Source organism: Protopterus annectens, chromosome 2.part1, assembly GCF_019279795.1.
Source record: "Protopterus annectens isolate FY-2018-M chromosome 2.part1, PAN1.0, whole genome shotgun sequence".
Classification (NCBI taxonomy): Eukaryota; Metazoa; Chordata; order Ceratodontiformes; family Protopteridae; genus Protopterus; species Protopterus annectens.
In genome coordinates, this window is record NC_056729.1 from 575,914,636 (window position 1) to 575,934,942 (window position 20,307).

The following is a 20,307-nucleotide window of genomic DNA, read 5'->3' on the forward strand; positions in this document are numbered from 1 at the left end:
AACATAACCTCTTTATTTCAACTTTATTCCGCTGTGTCTCTTACACTGAACAGCTTTATTTCTACACTTACTATCTACCTGTCTCTCCTTCTCAAACTATCATCCTTTCACATATATTACACACCTCCCACACCATCCCCATCAATCCACTCATACAACCTCCCCAGCTACTCTGCCATCTGCTCCACTCTCTCTGTAGTACAGACTTAATATTACTAAATAAACCAATCATCCTCTCCTCAAACCACAACCATCCTTACAAGTTCAGGTACATCCAATACCTAAAAAAAGAACCCCTACCCACCTATTTCCCTGTACTCAGCGAACTAGCTTTTGTGGTGACATACATCCCAACCATAGCCCTTCTCCTCCCTCTCCCAATTCCCCCAACTCTACAAAAATCCTAAACCTCAACACAATTAATCTCCAAAGCATTAGAAATAAAATTCCCCAACTGCATGCATGGCTAAATCATCACAAACCAGACTTTACTACTATCACTGAAACCTGGCTAAAACCATCCATTAAAGATTCTGAATTTCTACCCCCAAACTACTCCTGCCTTAGAACTGATAAACTACATAAAAAAGGTGGTGGCATTGCCTTATTATTCCCTATATCATTTACAGGAATCCCATACTCTAAGCCAGTTCCCCACTTCTCCACAGCAAGGCTACTAGTAACTGTCCTAAAACTTAACGACTGCAAAACTCTTTTGCATAATAGTCATATACATTTCTCCAGGCCATAATACTCTCATTCTTGAAGAAATTCTTGCCTGGACAACAAGCAATATAAAAAATGAAACTATCATCCTAGGTGACATCAGTATTAACTGGCTAGATATAGCCACTAAAAACCCCTCTACTGATATTAACCTTCACATCTATACTCATCTAATCTCTGATATTACAAGGCCCAGTACAAAGGAAAACAAAGGCTCTGTCCTGGATTGGATCATAAATTACCACCTCAGGGACTCTCCCAAATAGCATCAGTGATCACTCTCTAGCATTCATAATATGTAAGCGCACCTCCATACCAAACTTTCACCAGTATAGATTCACTAGAGATCTATCCCATTTCTCCCCAAACACATTCAATGACATCCTGCAAAACACTAACTGGAGCCCACTAAAATTTCTCCCACTTAACGAAGCTGTAGAATTATTTAATTCTACATTTCTTAGAATTCTAAATAGTCTTGTTAAAAAGGATCAAGTCAAAACATGCAATTTGGCTTACAAAGTCCACAAAGTAATGTCCACTAGGGACAAGGCCTCGAAAGCCTGGCAAAAAAACAAAACACTGTCTAACCTCAATCTGTATAAAAACTTTGCAATCAGGCCAACTGCATAGTTATCAAAAACAAAAAAGAATACTTCCAGGCTTTTCAAGACCAATATAAACTAATCCCCAAGAAATTTTGGGGAGCAATCAACCCCCTACTCCACCCTCGATCTAACAACAAGCCATGTCCAAACCCAGTAAAAACACACTCTGATATAGCCTCCCTCTTTAACACTTACTTCGACACCATAAAAAAACTTGCCACCACCTAACAACATATTAAAGCTGACTCACCAGGTACTGCACCTTTGAACTCTCCTAAAAATCCTCTGCCTTCTTTCACGCTAACACCCATTCTCACCTCTTCACAAACTCAAACCCTGTACCAACACCCCTGATAACTTAATTAAGTAATTAATCAATTATTTAGTTTGTAGGTAAAGTGGGAGTGTATATAAATGTAACTGCTTTAATTGTGGTTTATGACTCTGATGATACCAGGTTGCTGGTGAAAGCGCTCAGTCTTTTCAGTTTTGGAATAAATTTTCATCAACCTTTGTGCCTTGGTGCTCGTGCCTTCCTTACTTACACTGTGGTGGAGTTGATTCGTGTATTTGTGTGGTTTGGATCCTGTCTTTGGCATTCTTTTGTGGCGTTCGACATTGTGGTTTTCTCGACCTAGTGTATTGTCTGTGGAGGTATTGTGTACTGGGACATGGAAGGCATATTACAAGAACTGACTATTGTTTTGGGCAAACTAGTCAAAGTGTATAGCGATGTGCAGAGGAATAATGGGAATGAAGGTGACACTAGCCCTACAGACTCGCAAATGCGGCTATACACTCTGCATTCACCAAATACTATCATCCTGGGGCAGAGGGTGATTAATCCCACTACCTACAGCAGAGCAGTAAATAACAACAGTTCGAACCAAGCTATACGAGATTCGACAGGACCGGGGTCGAATGCATCACCAACCGACGCAGTCCGGATACATGAATTAACTTCCTGGTTTGAGGCGCCGGCCTTTGAGGTAGGGCAGGATGTGCCAGGAATTAACCGCGGTAGTGTGAAGGACAAGGGGGTATACCCGGCTACTCTCAGAGAGCAAATTTTTAAGTATGAAAAGCTCTGTAGGAAATACATGGCCATGCAACTTGATAATTTATTTTTAAATAAATCCAAGGAGCTGAAGCAAATACCCAGGGGTCTGCATGTTTGGAAATTGCCGATGGGTGTGGACCTGGACTCTGATGCTTTTGATGAGCTGGTGCTATTGTTCGAAAAAACAGGTATGGAGTTACTAGATATTATTATACGCAACAACAATATTAAACTGGTTAACCTTCGAGATGAAATCAACAGATTGCACATCAGTATAACATCAGACTTGTTATTTTTTGAGTATAAAAGTAACTTTGATAAGGTTATTAAGAACATTGAAGCTTTTGTTATCAAAAGTAGGATTGTCAAACAAAAGAAACTGGCCAGGGATACAGCGGAATATGCTAACAAGTTAGCCTACCCTCCAGGTAGGAAAAATATGAACTTGAGGGTTGAAACTGTTGAGAATTCATTCTCTGGGGACGCACAGGCACCTCATATGGAATCTATACCAGATGAGGATGATGCTTTTTTAGACGCCCAAATTTACCCACGCAGGTCGGAGAGGCTTCTAAACAGGAGGCCACAAGTGAGAAATGCTCCACAGTTTTACCCGACGTTGAGGGGAGTACATCGTTCTTGACTATAGCTGGCAATGAACTGAATGACAATTTCAGTGTGTGTTTTGATCTTGGTTTTGATGTGCTGTGTGGGGGGATTGACACTGTTCATGGAAGTAATGTGAAGGTGAATACATCAGCGGATGATTTGCAAAGTGAAAATACAGAGTATATTAATGATGAGCAGGTAGCGTGTAGCAATAGATCCGTTGTCAATTATGTACCAGTATTGTTAGACACTAAACAAAGTTTCTGTAACAATGCTGATGAACTGACCCGTTTGTATTCTGTATTAGCTGGAGATGAAATCATAATCAATTTTAGTCCAATAGCAGACAATGAGAGTGTTCATGTAAATAGTTTGTTAGCTGATGGAAGTGAGGTGGATGTGTCTGTTAATGGGATAGGTGATACTGAACCGGTTCTGAGACATGAAATCCTTAAACATGGGGGTTTTACCATCTATAATTATACTGATTTGGATATCAGTCAAATCCATTTCGAGCTATTTAGTAAAGGCATTCGTTTTATTCCTAATTTTAGATTAGACATTACACAGGTGTTAATTAATTTGAAACTCTATACGAGAAAACTCAATCTTCAGTTATAATTTTCGGCTTTGGGACCTAGGGCAGGGGTCCCTAGTGCTAATTCGGACACAGTTAAATTAAAAAGAAAGAGTACATTCATGCCTCCGTCTAGTGCAGAAATAAGTTTGTTTGAGCAATTGGTTGCACGTGACTTTAGGAGAATATGCTCACAAAGGAGTCAAGTGAAAGACAATTTATCAGAAGGAGAAAGAAAGGTTTTGTATGATTTAATAACAACAAATGAGTATAGATGTATGTGTCCTGACAAAGGAGGAGGCATGGTCATTATGAGTAAAATAGATTATAGTGGACACATTATGGAGATGCTGGGTGATGAATATACCTACAATAGAGTGTCAACACACGAGGTCAACAGGGCTTATATGAAGATTGACATGTTTTTATTGGATGCATTATATCAGGGGTCAATAAGTGAAAGTGAATTTGACTACCTATCGGTAAAGTTTCCAAAAATGCCCAAGTTATTTGGGATACCCAAGGTTCACAAAGGCACTGACCATTTGTAATTCAGGCCCATAGTATCAGCTAAAGGGTCCAAGACTGAACCATTGGCAGCCTTTGTTGACCATTTATGTAAAAAGGCTCTTACTGCCTGGAGAGTCTCAGGGAAATACGTGGTGTAGACGTAGATACATTTAGTTTTTTAACTATTGACGTCATAAATCTTTTCTCAGTGATTCCACACAAAGAAGGTTTAGAATTGTTCCATAGTAGTTTGTTGAACAGTCCCAGTTCTAACAATGAAAGAATAAATATCTGTCATGAATTTATGGAGCTTATATTAACAAGCAACTATGTTTCATTTGAAGGTGAAACATACCAACAGACCAAAGGTGTGGCGATGGGGGCTCGCTGTGCCTCTCTATATGCCAACTTGGTTCTTTTGGCATGGGAAAGATTGTACATTTTTGCATCGGGGTTCAAGGACAACATTTTAATGTACAATAGGTTTTTAGATGATGTACTAATTCTGTGGAAGGGTAATGAGGATAGTGTGGTAGAGTTCATGTCATACATCAGTGGTATCACCAAGTTTCTCAAGTTCACTTATTCTTGGAATATGATGGCTACAAATTATTTGGACATTTCTATATTCAAAATGGAAGGGAGTTTAGTTAGTAATATCTATAGGAAACCCAGTTATTCCAATTCTATGTTACACTACAAGAGTTGCCATCCTTTTCATCAAAGAAAAGGGGTGATAAAAGGGCAGATGGTTCGTTTGTCCAGACTTGTTAGCAATGATGAAATATTTAAGAAAGAAATATACAATTTGATTGGGTTATTCCTTGAGAGGGGCTATCCTTTAACATTATTGCTCAAAATTAAAAAAGAAATTTATAAGAAAAGAAAAACCTTATATATTCCAATACTAAGAAGTAATAGTGATATGACATCTTTGATTAGTTGGGACAAAGACACCAATACACAGAAGAGTGGGCCCAATTTTGTATTGAAATACAATGACAAGGCTACTGAACTGTGTACTAGTTTAAAGAATATTTGGGATTTTTGTTTAAGTAGGCAGACAAAAGAATCTTTAGGTGAAAGTCCTAATATAGTGTTTGGTCGGGGAAGTAACATGAAAAATATCTTAGAAAAAGAAAATACAGGATACACAAGGTCCCGCATGAGTAAATGTGGCAAATGTACTGGATGTAGATTTATCGCAGAGGGATCCTACGTATGTGTGATTGGTTATAGGCGTACAATAGCATGTCCAGGTCTATGTAATTGCAATACGAAGAACTGTGTTTACATTGCATCATGCATGGCATGTGATGCATATTATATTGGTATGGCTACCCGAAGATTGAGAGATAGAATTGGGGAGCATAATAGATGTATAAGAAGGAAGGATGAACATAATGCCTTATATTTGCATACCAGAACATGTAACAATTTCAACAAATTTTTATTTTTTATTATTGATAGGGTGATGCCTTATACAAATTGTGATATTAGTAACAAGGCAGTGCTACTTGAAATGGAATGGCAGATTAGACTCAATGCCACTAGGCACCCAGGATTAAATGAACACATCTCTTTAAAACCCCAGTTAAAATATAGAGCAAGTGTGATCTGAAATAGTTATAATTTTACTTTAACAATTTCATTTACAATACATATATTTTAGAATGCTGCCAGTTTATATGTATTTTTTATAAGTGTTTTTGCAATTGTATGTGAATTTATAGCAATCTTATGTATTAATGTTTTTATTAGGTATCTACAATAAGTTTCCATCAATTAAGTAATTAATCAATTATTTAGTTTGTAGGTAAAGTGGGAGTGTATATAAATGTGACTGCTTTAATTGTTGTTTATGACTCTGATGATACCAGGTTGCTGGTGAAAGCGCTCAGTCTTTTCAGTTTTGGAATAAATTTTCATCAACCTTTGTGCCTTGGTGCTCGTGCCTTCCTTACTTACACTGTGGTGGAGTTGATTCGTGTATTTGTGTGGTTTGGATCCTGTCTTTGGCATTCTTTTGTGGCGTTTGACCCCTGATAACTTACCCGCAGAATGCTTACAACTCTCAGCCTCCTCCATTGCATGTCCTATCAGCATCCTTCTAAACAGATCCATTCAGGAATCCTTGCATACCTGATAGCTGGGAAAACAGTATATATCCTACCACTTCACAAAGGTGGCAATAACTCTGACATCTCAAATCTGACATGTCAAATTTCCATCCCATTGCCATTCTCTCCCCAATCTCCAAAATTCTAGAGAAATATATTCACACTCAGTTTCTCAGTCACCTGATGCATCACCATAGCCTCTCTCCCACTCGACATGGCTTTAAGCCCGAACATAGTACTAACACCACCCTCATTTCCTTCCTTGACACAGTAAACAGAGCTCTAGATGCTGGATGCTTAGTCTCAGCATTATTTCTAGATCTATCAAAGGCATTTGACACTATATCACACTGCCTCCTGCTTAAAAAAATCACTAATCTTGGGCTATCTCCCCCTACCCTATAGTGGTTTACTAACTATCTCAGTAACAGGCAGCAATCTACTAAATGGCTACACTCTTCCTCCCCTTCTATAACTATAAATACAGGTGTCCCCCAAGGTTCAATATTGGGACCCCTCTTATTCAGCATATTTGTGAATAACTTTCATTCCTCTCTCATCCACAGTACTGTCATCCAGTATGCAGATGACTTGGCTATCATCTGCTCTACAAAATCTGCCCCCGCACTACAGCATCTCACCCAAGAAGCATTTACTTCCACTGAAACCTGGATGTCCCAGAACCATCTCACTGTCAACTCCAATACAACAAAACTTTTAATATTTACCCCACAAAATCTAGCTCTGTCGATAAGTCACTTTTCACCATTCACTCCCAAAATAACACCATCATTGAAGCCATCCAAGCACCAAATTACTAGGTGTCATCATTGATGACAAATTAATGTTTGACCTTTACATCTACAGTAACATAAAAAAAACATCAGAAACTAGGTGCCCTATATAGGCACAACTATTTTCTTAGTCTCACCGCTCTGACCTCATCCTTCCTGCTTCTACCAATTCTATACAGTGCTCCTATCCTCACCAATCTACAGGCCTTCTAGCGAACAAAACTAGACTCTTGCTATAACAAAGTCACCAAATTTGCCACAAATGCTAAATATTCTACCCATCACTGTTCAACTCTGCATCAACTAAATTGGCTAGAATACCAACACTAGCTCACATTCTTACAATCAACTACAGCCCACATGCTCATCTATCACCCAGAAACCTGCCCTTCCCTCTCTACCATACTGACCATGTACCGTCCGAAATGGCTCCTTAGGTCCGAAAACAAAATGTTACTATCCGAAGAAAAGCCCAAGCTCTCAGCCGGCCAAATGGTGTATTGCTGTAATGTCTCTGTGGCTTTGAATAAGCTCCTCCATCACTCAGAACAATCAGCAACCTGGCAGCCTTTAAAAAAATCCCTCAAACTGCATCTCTCCTCAAAATGGTTATGTTGCTACTCCCCAGCACACAACCCCAGCTCCTGATTTCTCCTCCCAGTACTATACCTCGATCACACCATTTCCTTCCCTCTGCCTATTTAATGCTTCCCTGTCATTTTCACCTGTCCTTTCCACCCTCGGCAATTCTGTCTCCCACTATAATTACTTTCATTTAATCTCCTCACAGCTATGCACCTGTAGATATATTACTTTATGTGTACTTGAATACACTCTGTGCACCATTGTAAATATCATTCATTAACATCTTCACTGAAATCTATGCCATTTATTACTTCTATATGTCTGATTGTGTTTTTTGCACTGTTGCTTCTATTACCAGTTTCATGCAATGTAATTGTACTGTATGATTTTTGTCTATGTGATTACATTTTCATTGTATGCAACTTTGTGGAGCTTTTCTCCCCTGGCCTCCACTGAAAATAGGCACTCCTTAGGCCCAGTGGACTTTCCTGGTTAACAAATGCAATAAATAAATAAAATAAATAAATAAATAATTTCCTTCAAAAATAACCTTGGTCTGTGTATATGGAGGCAAGTTGTTTGATACAGAGGGAGTATAAACCTATTTGGAAGTTCTGGTGAGGTGTAACTGTTGACTTTTAAATTCATTGCATTGCTCAAGTTTGAAGTTAGAAATCAACATGAAAATGAAATTATGGTAATGTAGCCTAGAGATAACCATGACATTACACAATCACCCCTACATCTGCAGGTGAAATTAGCTGCTCAATATAATATTCTTCAGCTGGTGAGAGCATGACTGAATAGCAGCTAATATCTAGTCCTTACAAGTCAGTCAGTCAGTCAGTGGGGCTCAGATGGAATGAGGGTATGAGCAGTGCTGGATTTAACTGTGGGAAGAAAGGATTTGACAACCATAATGGGTGGATTGAGTTTGTACTTAAGTGGGCTCAGCTAGGAGCAGGTAAAACCAATGTGGTCTGCAAAAGGATCAAATAGACTATGTACACTCCTGAGACAAGGAAATGTATATGTGGATGTCATCCACATAGCAGCTATAATGTAAACCTTTCTGTCAAATGCTTGGCCAAGCAAAATAGCAATATAAGGAAATGACAGACCTTCTATGTCTGAGAGGGAGCGTATATGAAATAATGTGCTTGTGCTCCTGAGGAGTACAGCTTTCATATATTTATCTTTTGGTATAGAAATAATATAACAAGGACCCTGTAAGATTATAGTAACGTGCATCAATATTTTCTGATACAAAGGAGCTGAACAGAGATGGTATTTCAGGAGAGTAGGCAGACAATAAATAACCATGGAAATCTTTTTGTTTGCACTGATAATTATGATCAGTTCAATTCAAGAAATTGTTTAGGACAAAGAGTTGAAAGTACGTTACCCAATAAAGGAAAATCAAACCCCCTGCCCTGAGAATGAGATTTGGGCTAATGAGTTGAACTTAAAATAAGATTAAATAAATGCCAGAGTAATCATAGAAATCACATTATTCCATCCATGCTCTCAAGTGTTTGGTTGTAGTGACACTGCAAGCATAAATATGAAATATTCTAGGCCAGTGAATTATTTTATGCCTGCAAGATACCCTTAAATAAGCAAAAAAAAAAAAAAATGATGGCCAATCCACAAGGAAGATTTATTTTCTTTTGTTGTTTGAAAATTTAGAGGATTTGTAGATAGCAAATGCAGTGATAATTTTACCCATAAGTAAGAAATTAATTTTATACTTTTAATCTTATTTTAATTTTTTCAGAAACATTATTGATGTCGCATGTTTCTTAAAATCTGGAATTCCACACATGGCAATCCTTATTCTTCAACCTAAACATGTGTTTATTTATGTTGCTACATTTTCTTCACCATACATTTCTATTCCAACTTTTCTGCATCCTCTCAAGCCACTCAGACATATGAACTTGTATCAGTTAATTAAGAACAGCAGGGGGAATTAACACCTGTATTAGTCCCCCCCCCCATTATATCTGTTATCTTACAAACCTATTTATCAAAAAGAGTTCATATCCTACTCTTCAGCTTCTCTCAATAACTTCTGCATATACACATTATCCATGTCCTGTCACTAATCCTTCACCATGTGCTATCAGTGTCATCTATCACCATATCTCTTTCTCCCCATAGAAGCAATCCTGTGGTGCTCTCTAAGAAAAAGATTCCATAACACTAATCAAAACAGTAGGTGGAATTTCCCCAGACCCCTGGCCAAATTTTCCTGAGTCAGTATTTAGACCAGTTTGAGTCTTTCCCTGAAAGAGGACCTCGTGTGTCTAACATGGTCAGCAACGTAAACAACTTTATGAATAAGTAAATAAAATTATATTAATTAAGATACTAATGTGGTTTCTCCGTAATGTTATTTGGTTTAAAAGCACTCATAAATATGTGGGATACAGACTTCTCTGGAATGTTTGTTTACTGTAATGGAACTTATCGTGAATATAGTCCATGCACCGCATCTCTGACATTGTTACCTTTAACTGAGCTGTCTGCTTAATATAGAAAACAGAGTCATTTCAGTTTCTTCTTTCTTTGCACTTAACAGGATGGTATATTTCATGCAAATAAACTGAGGTTCTTCTTTTATTTGCAGCTTCTGAATTCTGAGACTTCACTGCCAGCTATGTGTCATCCAGAAAGTGTCTCTCATGCCTACGTATCCATTAAGGTAAAGCTGCTTAAATTTGCTTCTTGTGTTATCAAACATTGATATTATGATAATCTTCCTGAATGGCAACATTTGAAATATGTAAAGGAGTGACAAATATCATAAATCCTTATCTAATAGAAAGTTTATATGGATTATTGCATGCACAGAGCAGTGTTGGCTTGCACAATAGAGTGATAAGTTTGCATAAATATAATACAGAAACAGATTTGCTTACATGTATTTTGCAGTGCATTGCATAATCTTGCACCTTGTTATATCAGTAGTTTGTTAGTCAAATCTAATTCAGATATTTTATGGATTTGTAATATAGCCTACTAGAACATTAAAAATGTTTCTTAAAATTGCTCATCTGTTGACAGATTTTAGATGCATGTCCATCTAGTGACAGATGTTTATTCAACTGCTCATAGACTGAAAAAAATTATACTGAAATAACTCTTGTCAATTCAGAAAAAAACATTTCTTTTTTTGCAAGGGGGCACACCCCCTCATACCCCCCAAAATTATATATACCAACTCAGATGTTGCAGAGCAGTGGAGAGAAGGGAAAACTCCGCTGTCACTGAAAGGTGTTTCAGCATAATTTCTTCACTCTATCAGAGTCAAAGTAACAGCTGTTGATATATCGACTGATTTCAGAATAAATGACTACTTTTTCTTGAAATATTTTTTTGTGCTGTGATCCCTAGAATAGATATAGAACATTACTAATTTTCAGATAAAATATTTTAGTATGAGGTATGTGACACTGAGGAAGAACAAGAAGTTAGACTATTATAGGTCATACTGTGTAAAATTTGCAGAAACATTATTGTCTGCAATGACTCTCAGGATTTACTTAGAACATAACTAAACCAATTAACAATGTAGAGTTTATTCATCTACTATTTCTGTATCTGTCGTCATGAATAAAGTTTTAAGATATTGCTATATCAGGAAATTGCTATTTCAGCTATGTTTTCCTTGGAATGGGTTAAATTAAAGTAGAAAGTGAGGGGATCCCCCTATATGTCACTGATGTCAGGTGGTCCTCTTCTCTCGATATAGAACATTTTCTTTTTTAATTATGTTTCCTTTTTCTTAGTGCTATTTTTTCAGGTATAGTGTACTAGAATGCCTTGCTTAACACTAATTATATTAGTAGCACCATGATATTTTGAGGAGGGTCTCAAAACTTTTATAGACTTATGTGATAACAATGCAAAATGAGCAACAGTAGTACTAAAGTTGTACAAATTACTTCCTTTTGATAAAAGCTGAACTTAATATAATTCAATGCAGTTTTTACATTTTCAGCTTGAAAGCCAGCATCATAGGATCATAGGAAGTTACTAGGCTATTGGTGCTGAGGCCCTTTTTAGCCTAGCTAAGAGTTTAGCCCATATTTAGACAAATCAGCACCTGATGCCCTGTCCAGCAGGGACACAGGCAGAATCCCAGGGGTGTATTTTCTGTTTCACATCCAGTTATCCAGGTTGCGCTTAAAAAGGGGTAAAGAGATATTCTGCTTGATGTGGAGAGGGAGTCTATTCTATAGATGGGGGAGTCTCTGGGACACAAATCTGTCCCTCCAGCAAGTCTTATTGATGTCACAGACGAGGTTGAGGCCGTGCGTGTGTGTTACTCAAGTGGAGCTTGACTTGCAGATATGCAACAGTCCCATCAAGGTAAACTTCTTGTGTGGCAGACAGAGGTCACCTCTGAGGAGTCTGTATGAAACTGAGTAGAGGGGTAGGGCTTTTAGCCTGTGTATGGTAGATGTTTGAGTCCCTGGATTCTCGTGGTGAGGAACCTCTGTGGTCTCTCTAGCTTCTGCATGTGCTTTACGAGGTACATGCCAAAAGGGGCATTGTACTCAATAATGGGCCTTATAAAGGAAGAATACAGCGATGTTATGACCTCTTTGTCCCTGGACGAGATACCTTACTTATGAGGCCATGTTCCGTACAATGGAAGCAACATGGTGGTTAAAAGTCAAGTTGCTATCAACCTGGGCACCCAAATCCCTCATGACTGAGTACTTAGGACATTGTTATTAATGTGATAATTTGTGAGGATGTCACTCTCCACACAGGGTATGATGATGCATTTTTTGGTATTCGGCTTGAGGCCATGTTTCTGACAGTCATTTGTCTGAGCAAGACCCTCTAGGATTATCTCCACATCACTAGGGGGATTGATGACAGCACTCATCTTGCAGTCATCTGCAAACTTGGTCAGCCATAGTCCACTGGTTTTGGCCTGCACCTCAGAAAGGTATATTTCAAATAACCATGGCCCTAAGACCAAACCTTGGGGTACGCCACATGTTACAGGTCTACTGCTTGAGGTGGCTTCCCCTATTTTGACTATCTGGGTTTTGTCAATGAACCAGTTTGCTACTCATCTGGTAACATATGGATTAATGCCTAGTTGAGAGAGTTTATTATGCCCACATGGGGAATAGTGTCAAAGGCTTTGGCCAGGTCAAGGTAGGCGGTGTTCACTGTCTTCCTCTCATCCATGGCATTGGTGACTGTCTCAAAGAAGTCAACAAAATTTAGCAGACATGACCTCCACTTGATAAAACCAAACTGTGTGGGATCAAGTGTTTGGACGTTGCCAATGTCCTTGTTAATGAGGTCCATGTTGATCCATTCCATGGCCTTGCAATTCAGGCTAGTTAGGCTGATGGGTCTATAATTTCCCAGATCAGTGGACGCTCCACCTTTGTGTAAAGGGATGACAGTGGCTGTCCTCCATTCAGCTGGGACAAAGCCAGTACTCAGGCTTTGGTGGAATAGGGTGCCTAGTGGTGCTGCAAGTTCCTGCCTGATTTCACGTAGACAGCCTGAGATGTTATCGGGTCCCATGGGGGATGTATTTTTTCCCTTTGAGAGAGCAGTGATGACCTGTTCCCTAGATATAAGGGGAAGCGGCAGGTATTGGGAATCTCTTGATTTACTGATGGGGGGCAGAGGGGTAAAGTATTCACTAAATCTGTCAGCCAGCAACTTTGAGCACACACACACACACACACACACACACACACACACACACACACACACACACACACACACACACACACACACACACACACACACACACACACACACACACACACACACACACACTGCTTTTTCATTGTGCTCGTTAGTCAGTCTCTTTCTTAAACAGGCATTAGTTATTTGTTATGTGGGGGCTATTCAGCTTACAGCTTTCATGGGATATGTCTGCCCAGATGATTATTTTGCTCTGGTTTGAAGTATAAGGTTGTGCATGGTCCTACAGAATGCTAGCATTTGTTTATTTATTCACATTTGATAACTGGGAAGGTCCAACTGGATAGAAGCCCATTTTCAGTGGAGGCTCTGGGAGAAAATTAGCAAAGTATTACAAAACATTTTAAGAATGATAATTTTACAATCTTCATAAATATTACAAAATAATATGAAAGCATTGGTTAAGAACAGATACAAGTTATATGACAATTATTTAATATTTAGAGACATTCTAGGCAGGTAAAAGAGAAATTAAAGGTAAATTAGTGTAATAAAAAGGGAGCTTGCAATATGAAGTGGCTTAAGGTATCCTTAGAGAAAAAAGCCAAAAGAGAGAGAGAGGAATTGATAGAATTAAGGAAGTGAGTGAAGAAGGGAGAGTAAAGAGGTGTAAGGTATAAACAGGTACTTGTTCACATTTATGGATATAGTTTATCCTGGTGTTGAGCAAGAACAGATGCTTTTGGCTAGCAAATCCTTCAGAATGGTTTTGAAGGATGATAGGAAATGTATTGACTTGATGGATACAGGTAAGGTGTTCCAGGCCTTAGCAACACATGGCACGAGTACAGACAATGCCAGGAGTTTTTATCACTGGATCATAATGATTGACTGTTAACATAGTTGTGTAGAATGCCATTTAGTGCTAGACGAGTACACGAGTGCTGGATAGTTTTATAGGTGGTAAGAAGCTGTGTATATGTTAGTTGATGGGATAGTTCTAACCAATTTTTTTTAGTGCTATACAGTGGTGGGTTCTGAAAGTGGTATTTGCTGCAAATTTGTTATAGCAGTGTTCAAGGTTTGATTTTTGTGACGCCTAGAGGTTAGTAATGGTGGGAGCACCATAAAAAGTGTGGGAAGGAGATAGTGATGGCAAGTGTAGTCTAAATTGTGTTAATAAGAAAGTTTTTGGCTCTGTAAAGTATCCCTACTTTTTGTTGAGTTTTTCTTGTGCAGTTTTTATATGCAATCAAATTTAAGATGGTCATCCACTAACATCTCTAATAATTTGCTATGAAACGTGGCTTTAGAGGTTGTATTATCAATAAAGAGGACTTCACATGTTTTTTTTCATGAGAGAGGGATTTGGGAAAAATGTAGTTTATTTATTTATTTTTTTTAAGGTTGAACATGAGTTGTGAGCTAAAAAGCCATGATTCAGTGGCTGTTGAATCTTTCTGAGTAATTTTATGAAGTGTTCCATATTGTCAATTGTGCAAGTGATTGTGGAGTCATCCACATACTGTATTAGGGAGGCCTGTTGTGTGAATCTGTGGAGGGTGTTGCTGAGAGAACAGAGCCTTGTGGTACACCAGTTTTGAAGGTAAAAGTGAATGTGGTGATACTTGGCTGCTGAGCAGGGGTAGGATTACATACTGGGAAATTCTTAGTTACAGATACTATAAGAGTTGAACTGTATTACAGTTTTGGGTTGTGAGTTATTGGAAGAGGGGTTAGGGTTGACTTTTTGGCTGGCATGCAAGATTTCTTTAATAGCTGTCTAGAATTTTTAAGGTAGTATTTACTATTTTTCTAAGTTATTTTATCATATTTTTCTTCATTTATTTGCTTTTTCTACATGCAAAGCAATCTGAAGTTTTCAAGATATTGTGGTGCTTCAATGTTTTTTCTCTATCCTGCATTAGCATTCTACTCATTGGATAGCAACATTTATTTTTTGTTTTTAGACCCTTCCTTTTAGGAGGTGCAAGGCTATTTAGGATATTCAGGAAAGTTGTACTGAATTCATTTGCAACATCATCTAAAGGGAGGATTTTAGGAAGTTGCAGTTAATTGATGATAGGGTAGTAATGAACATTTCTGGGTTAAACTTGTAAAAGTTGCATGTTGTTTCATAAACTTGCTGTATAAGTGGATATGTGAGATGTCTCATTGTACAGATTGGGAAATGACCACTGAAAGAGTCTGACCTTGTTCCTGTGGTGGACATACCTCTCAACCTGGAAACATCACCAGTCTGGACAAGGCCCATGAAAAATAGGTACAAATCTGTATGCTGATTAACATATAATTTGCATACATACTTATGTAACCCTGCCCACTCCAACGGAATTATGGGATTCCAACTTTCAAATGCAAACTGAAGAACAGACAACCAAAATATTGCCCCAGAAACCCCCTGCAGCCATTGCAGTATCCCATTACTTAGCTATTTACCATAAACACTGTAATGTGCATACTGCTTTACTTCTACAGTGATTATGTGGATTTCATTTAAAACTTTTATTTTATGTTTTGTAGCACATACACTAATAGACATCTGCTAAACAAAGCAATACAGTCTCACAATGAAAACAGACTTAGCATTAAAACTTCTCTGCCCTTGAAACTCACATTCATTGAAACAGCATTGAAACCCATATTCAAAGAAAATACATCTGGCCAGTAGACAATAAAGATTACCTTTGGGCTGTTTTCAAATCATAGGCTCCTTGCACATGAAACATGTATGTGTTCTTTGAGACACCTTCCTGATTGTATTCAGTTATATTCCTTGTATAATACAGCACACTTGTTAGAGCACGTTTTAAATGTATTATTTTGAACATTTTTCCAGTAAGCAGTGAAACAAAATGCATGAACCAATAAGGACAAAACTGCCCAATTCAATAATTTCACATTAAAGAGATCTGTAATTAATGAAGAGGTTCCTGCTAGCAAAAACTTTATATTTCATTGTTTCATCTACAAGTAAAGTGCCTCTTGGCCTTGAGGAATAAATTGCCTATGTTGCATTAAAAAATGACAAGCTAGTAATATTTCAATACGGAATGAATGGCAAACTGCTAACAGGTTAATAGGTATCTCCACCAAAGGAGGACATTCTCAGGACAGCAGCATCCACCGCCTTTAAAAGTACAACACAGAACAGTATCAGCAATCCATCTACATACTTTGGGAGTAGAACCCGCAGCCTTCTGCAGCAAAAGTAAGTGTACTACCTCACCTGTTGTGCTACTAACAATGCAAGGAGACTTTACATAAGCAGCACTAAACTTCTGTTTGCCCATGCAGATGCCAGCTGAAAGTTCGACTGCTGAATCCTACACTAAATCTCTCTGCGAGCAAATCCACTTATGCATAAATTGTGCCATCCCAAATAGAACCAAGATGCTCTCCTCCAAAAAAAGGAAGCCAATCTGGTGGTCCTCTGCCATAAACAAACTATACAACAGAAGGAAGAAACTGTTGCAGAAAAGAGGAAAATCCTAGGATGCAAAAAACTCCCATACCAGCCTCAGTAAGAAGCTGAGATCCCTCATAAAATCCTCCAAAGCTAGTTACGAAAATAAAATTGCCAAAGATTCCAAAGACAACAACAAGGCATTCTATAGTTATGTCAAGAATCTAAATGGCAATGCTCAGATCTGCTCTGAGCTACAACAGAATGGCATTAAATATACTGACCCCAAGAATATTGCCAATATCCTGCCAGATCGATTTAGTGACAACTTCACCCCCCTCTCACCCCCTAAAGTGCCCGTCTCAATACCAAAAGATTGCCAAATTCCAGTAATCACGGCCACACAGGTAGAAACCACTCTCTCCAAAGCTAAGAATACAGCATCCATAGGACCAGATGACATCCCTGGCTGTGTACTACATGAACTACAAATTGAACTGGCACCTCACCTAAGTGTCATGTTTAACCATAGCCTTACCTCAGGCTTCCTGCCCACTGAGTGGCGCATAGCTCCAGTTATCCCACTCCACAAGGGAGGATCCACCTTGGATCCCGGGAGCTACCGTCTCATCAGTCTGACGAGCCAAATCTGCAAGGGCATGGAACGCATTATCATGGAACTTATAAACAAAGACATTGGCAACCTTCAAACACTGGACTCCACCCAGTTTGGGTTCGTGAAGGGCTGATCTTGTCTCCTAAACCTGATTGACTTCTTTGAATCAGTCTCCAGAGCTGTGGACGAGGGTAAGGCAGTCCACACAGCCAATCTGGACCTTGCCAAGGCCTTTGACACCATCTCCCACTCTGGAATCATAGATAAACTTACTAAGCTGGGCATAAATCCCTACGTCACTTGATGGCCTGCCAACTGGCTTACTGACAAAACCCAGACTGTAAAAGTAGCCGACTCCAAATCCAGTTCCAGACAAGTGACAAGTGGAGTACCTCAGGTTTTAGTCCTGGGACCGCTCTTGTTTGGCATCTACTTCTCTGAAGTACAGGCCAACATTAAGGGACACTGGCTAACAAAGTTTGCAGATGACTGCAAATTGGGAGCCATTATTGAATCCCCAAATTATGTGGATATTCTACAAAAGGACCTTACAGAAACAGATTGTTGGTGTCAAAGCCATGGGCTCAAACTTAATGCCAAGAAATGTATAGTTATTCCCTTTGGGAAAAAACATGTACCCATGAATTACCACATAGGTGGCAGTACACTAAACACCGAAAGTGTGTTAAGAGACTTTGGGACACAGGTGGACAGTAGTCTCACCTTCAATAACCATATCACCACAACAGTCAGGAAATTCTTCTATGTGGCACACCTCATCACTAAGGGTTTTTCATCCAGAAAAAAGGAGGTCATTGTCTCACTGTACTCATCCCTCATTAGACCCATTACAGAGTACAATGCCCTGTTTGGTATGTACCTCATAAGACATCTGCAACAGCTGGAAAGGCCGCAGAAGCACCTCACTAAAAGAATCACAGGCCTAAAGCAGATGCCGTATGCTGACCGTCTAAAAAAATCTCCAGCTATACACTGTGACATATTGTCTGCTCAGAGATGATCTCTGCTTAACATACAAGGCCATGTGAAACCCTGAGCTGTTGGACATGCTCCACTTAAAGAAATCCCAATCCCTCAGAGTCACACGCTCCAGGGATCAAAACCTTGTCATCACAATGAATAAAACATGCTGGAGGGATAGGTTCCTGACCCAGAGACTCCCCATATTCTGGAATAGACTGCCCGTACATGTCAAGCAGAGCACCTTATTGGCCCTCTTCAAAAGGTACCTTGACGATTGGATGGGAGATAGGAAATTTACCCCAGGGATTACGTCAGTCACCCTGGTAGACAGGGGTCCAAGGAAGTAAATATTGTAGGAAGAAATATCCAGGGAATTATTATGGCTAGGCTTGTATAGGCCCTGATACCCTAGTGCCAACCTATGAACCTAAGAACTGTGCAATATAAAAAAATCAGGAAAAAGCCAGAATGTACTGGAGTGGGGGGGGGCAAAGGCCCAAATCCAGGGACATATTTTAAAAGTTACTTGTATAATCTTAGAAAGTTGCTAGAATAAAATGTTATATTACCATGTGCTTCCAGAAAGATAGGTAGACTGAAACTTTAATGGCTATTATTATTTAGTGAATTCAGTTCTCACTGATTTGATAGAAAACCACAATTTTATTTTTATTTAACATTTGTTTACCAGGAAAGTCCAACATGGGACAAAACCAATTTTCAGCAGAGGCTCCATACACATGTATTTGCATCATGGGAGGAAACCAGAGCACCCAGAGGAAACCCACACAAGCACAGGGAGGACATTTTAGATTCTACACAGAAGGCATTTCAGGCTTCAGCCAAGAATCAAACCAGAGAACCTCTTGCTGTGAGGCAAAAACACTATCAATGCACTGCACCACTACACTATTTGAATTTTTAGAGAAACAGACTAAAACTATGAGCCAAACATTTCAGACATTCTGTGAAAATTTCTACAAGTGAAAGCTACTACAACTCCTTGAAATCAGATGTGGTGGTATTAGTAGAGAACTCAGGCTTTTGCTCCTTGTACCTAAAGTACAGGGTTTGAGCCTGAGTAACTCTAATGACCAGGTATACCTAACTTGGGGCATTACACACACACACACACACACACACACACACACACACACACACACACACACACACACACACACACACACACACAACTAGTCCGCTAATTGAAATGCAGCTCAAATTCAAATAGGATAATTTGTTTTGCATTAGCATGAATTTATTGAATTGTATGTAGTCTGAAATTCAAATGTTTGACATTATTTTCTAACTTTAGTCATTAATGATTTACTACTAATTTGCCAAAAAAACACAATTTTATGAAAAACTGACCAAAAATATGAGGTAAAAATCTGGACATTCTGTGAATATCTGTACAGTTGAGAGGTGTGAGAAGAGATGAGACATTTAAGTCTTACTGGAGAATTTCAAGGTTAGGACAAGGCTAAACAGATCTTCTCTGTTGAGAGATACCTGTTCATGAGTGCCAGTTTCTGGTAAACCAGAGTGTTTCTTGCATGTGCGTAAGTCAGCACTGAAGTGGATACCTTTGTGACATAATCTCTCTTATTAGATAATGTCTCTTAGGCTCAACAACCATTTATTTATTTATTAACAGTAACATTTTCAGTTTCAGAGTTTGTATTTTAGCAGCCATTTTAAGGTTCCTGGGAGACACCTATTGAATGTATATTAAATTGTTCATTAATTCAGTTCTGGGAATGCATTACTTTTCTCTGATCACAACATATACATAGCTACTTATGAGTAAAAGTATATTTACAGATGAAGCGAGTATAAGTTATCTGAAAATCTGCATTTACTTACAGACTGTCATCTTGTATACTACAGCAAACATAGTTAATCTGAGGAAGTTGGAGGAAGGGCTCTGAGCCAACTAATCTGTGATATATAACATTAAGCATCCTGTTTTTTGCTTATTTCTGAGTTATTTATAGCGC

The 20,307-nt window shown here is 38.7% G+C and overlaps 1 protein-coding gene across 2 annotated transcripts in view; it reads left to right on the forward strand.

Moving 5' to 3' along the window:
• EPHX2 (epoxide hydrolase 2) overlaps nt 1-20,307 on the forward strand; it is a 3,146,492-nt gene that overhangs the window by 633,718 nt on the left and 2,492,467 nt on the right. For both annotated transcript variants that reach the window (XM_044062350.1, XM_044062351.1), the window contains exon 6: nt 10,222-10,296. In XM_044062350.1, the coding sequence (XP_043918285.1) occupies nt 10,222-10,296 (75 nt within the window). The remainder of the gene's footprint in view (nt 1-10,221; nt 10,297-20,307) is intronic.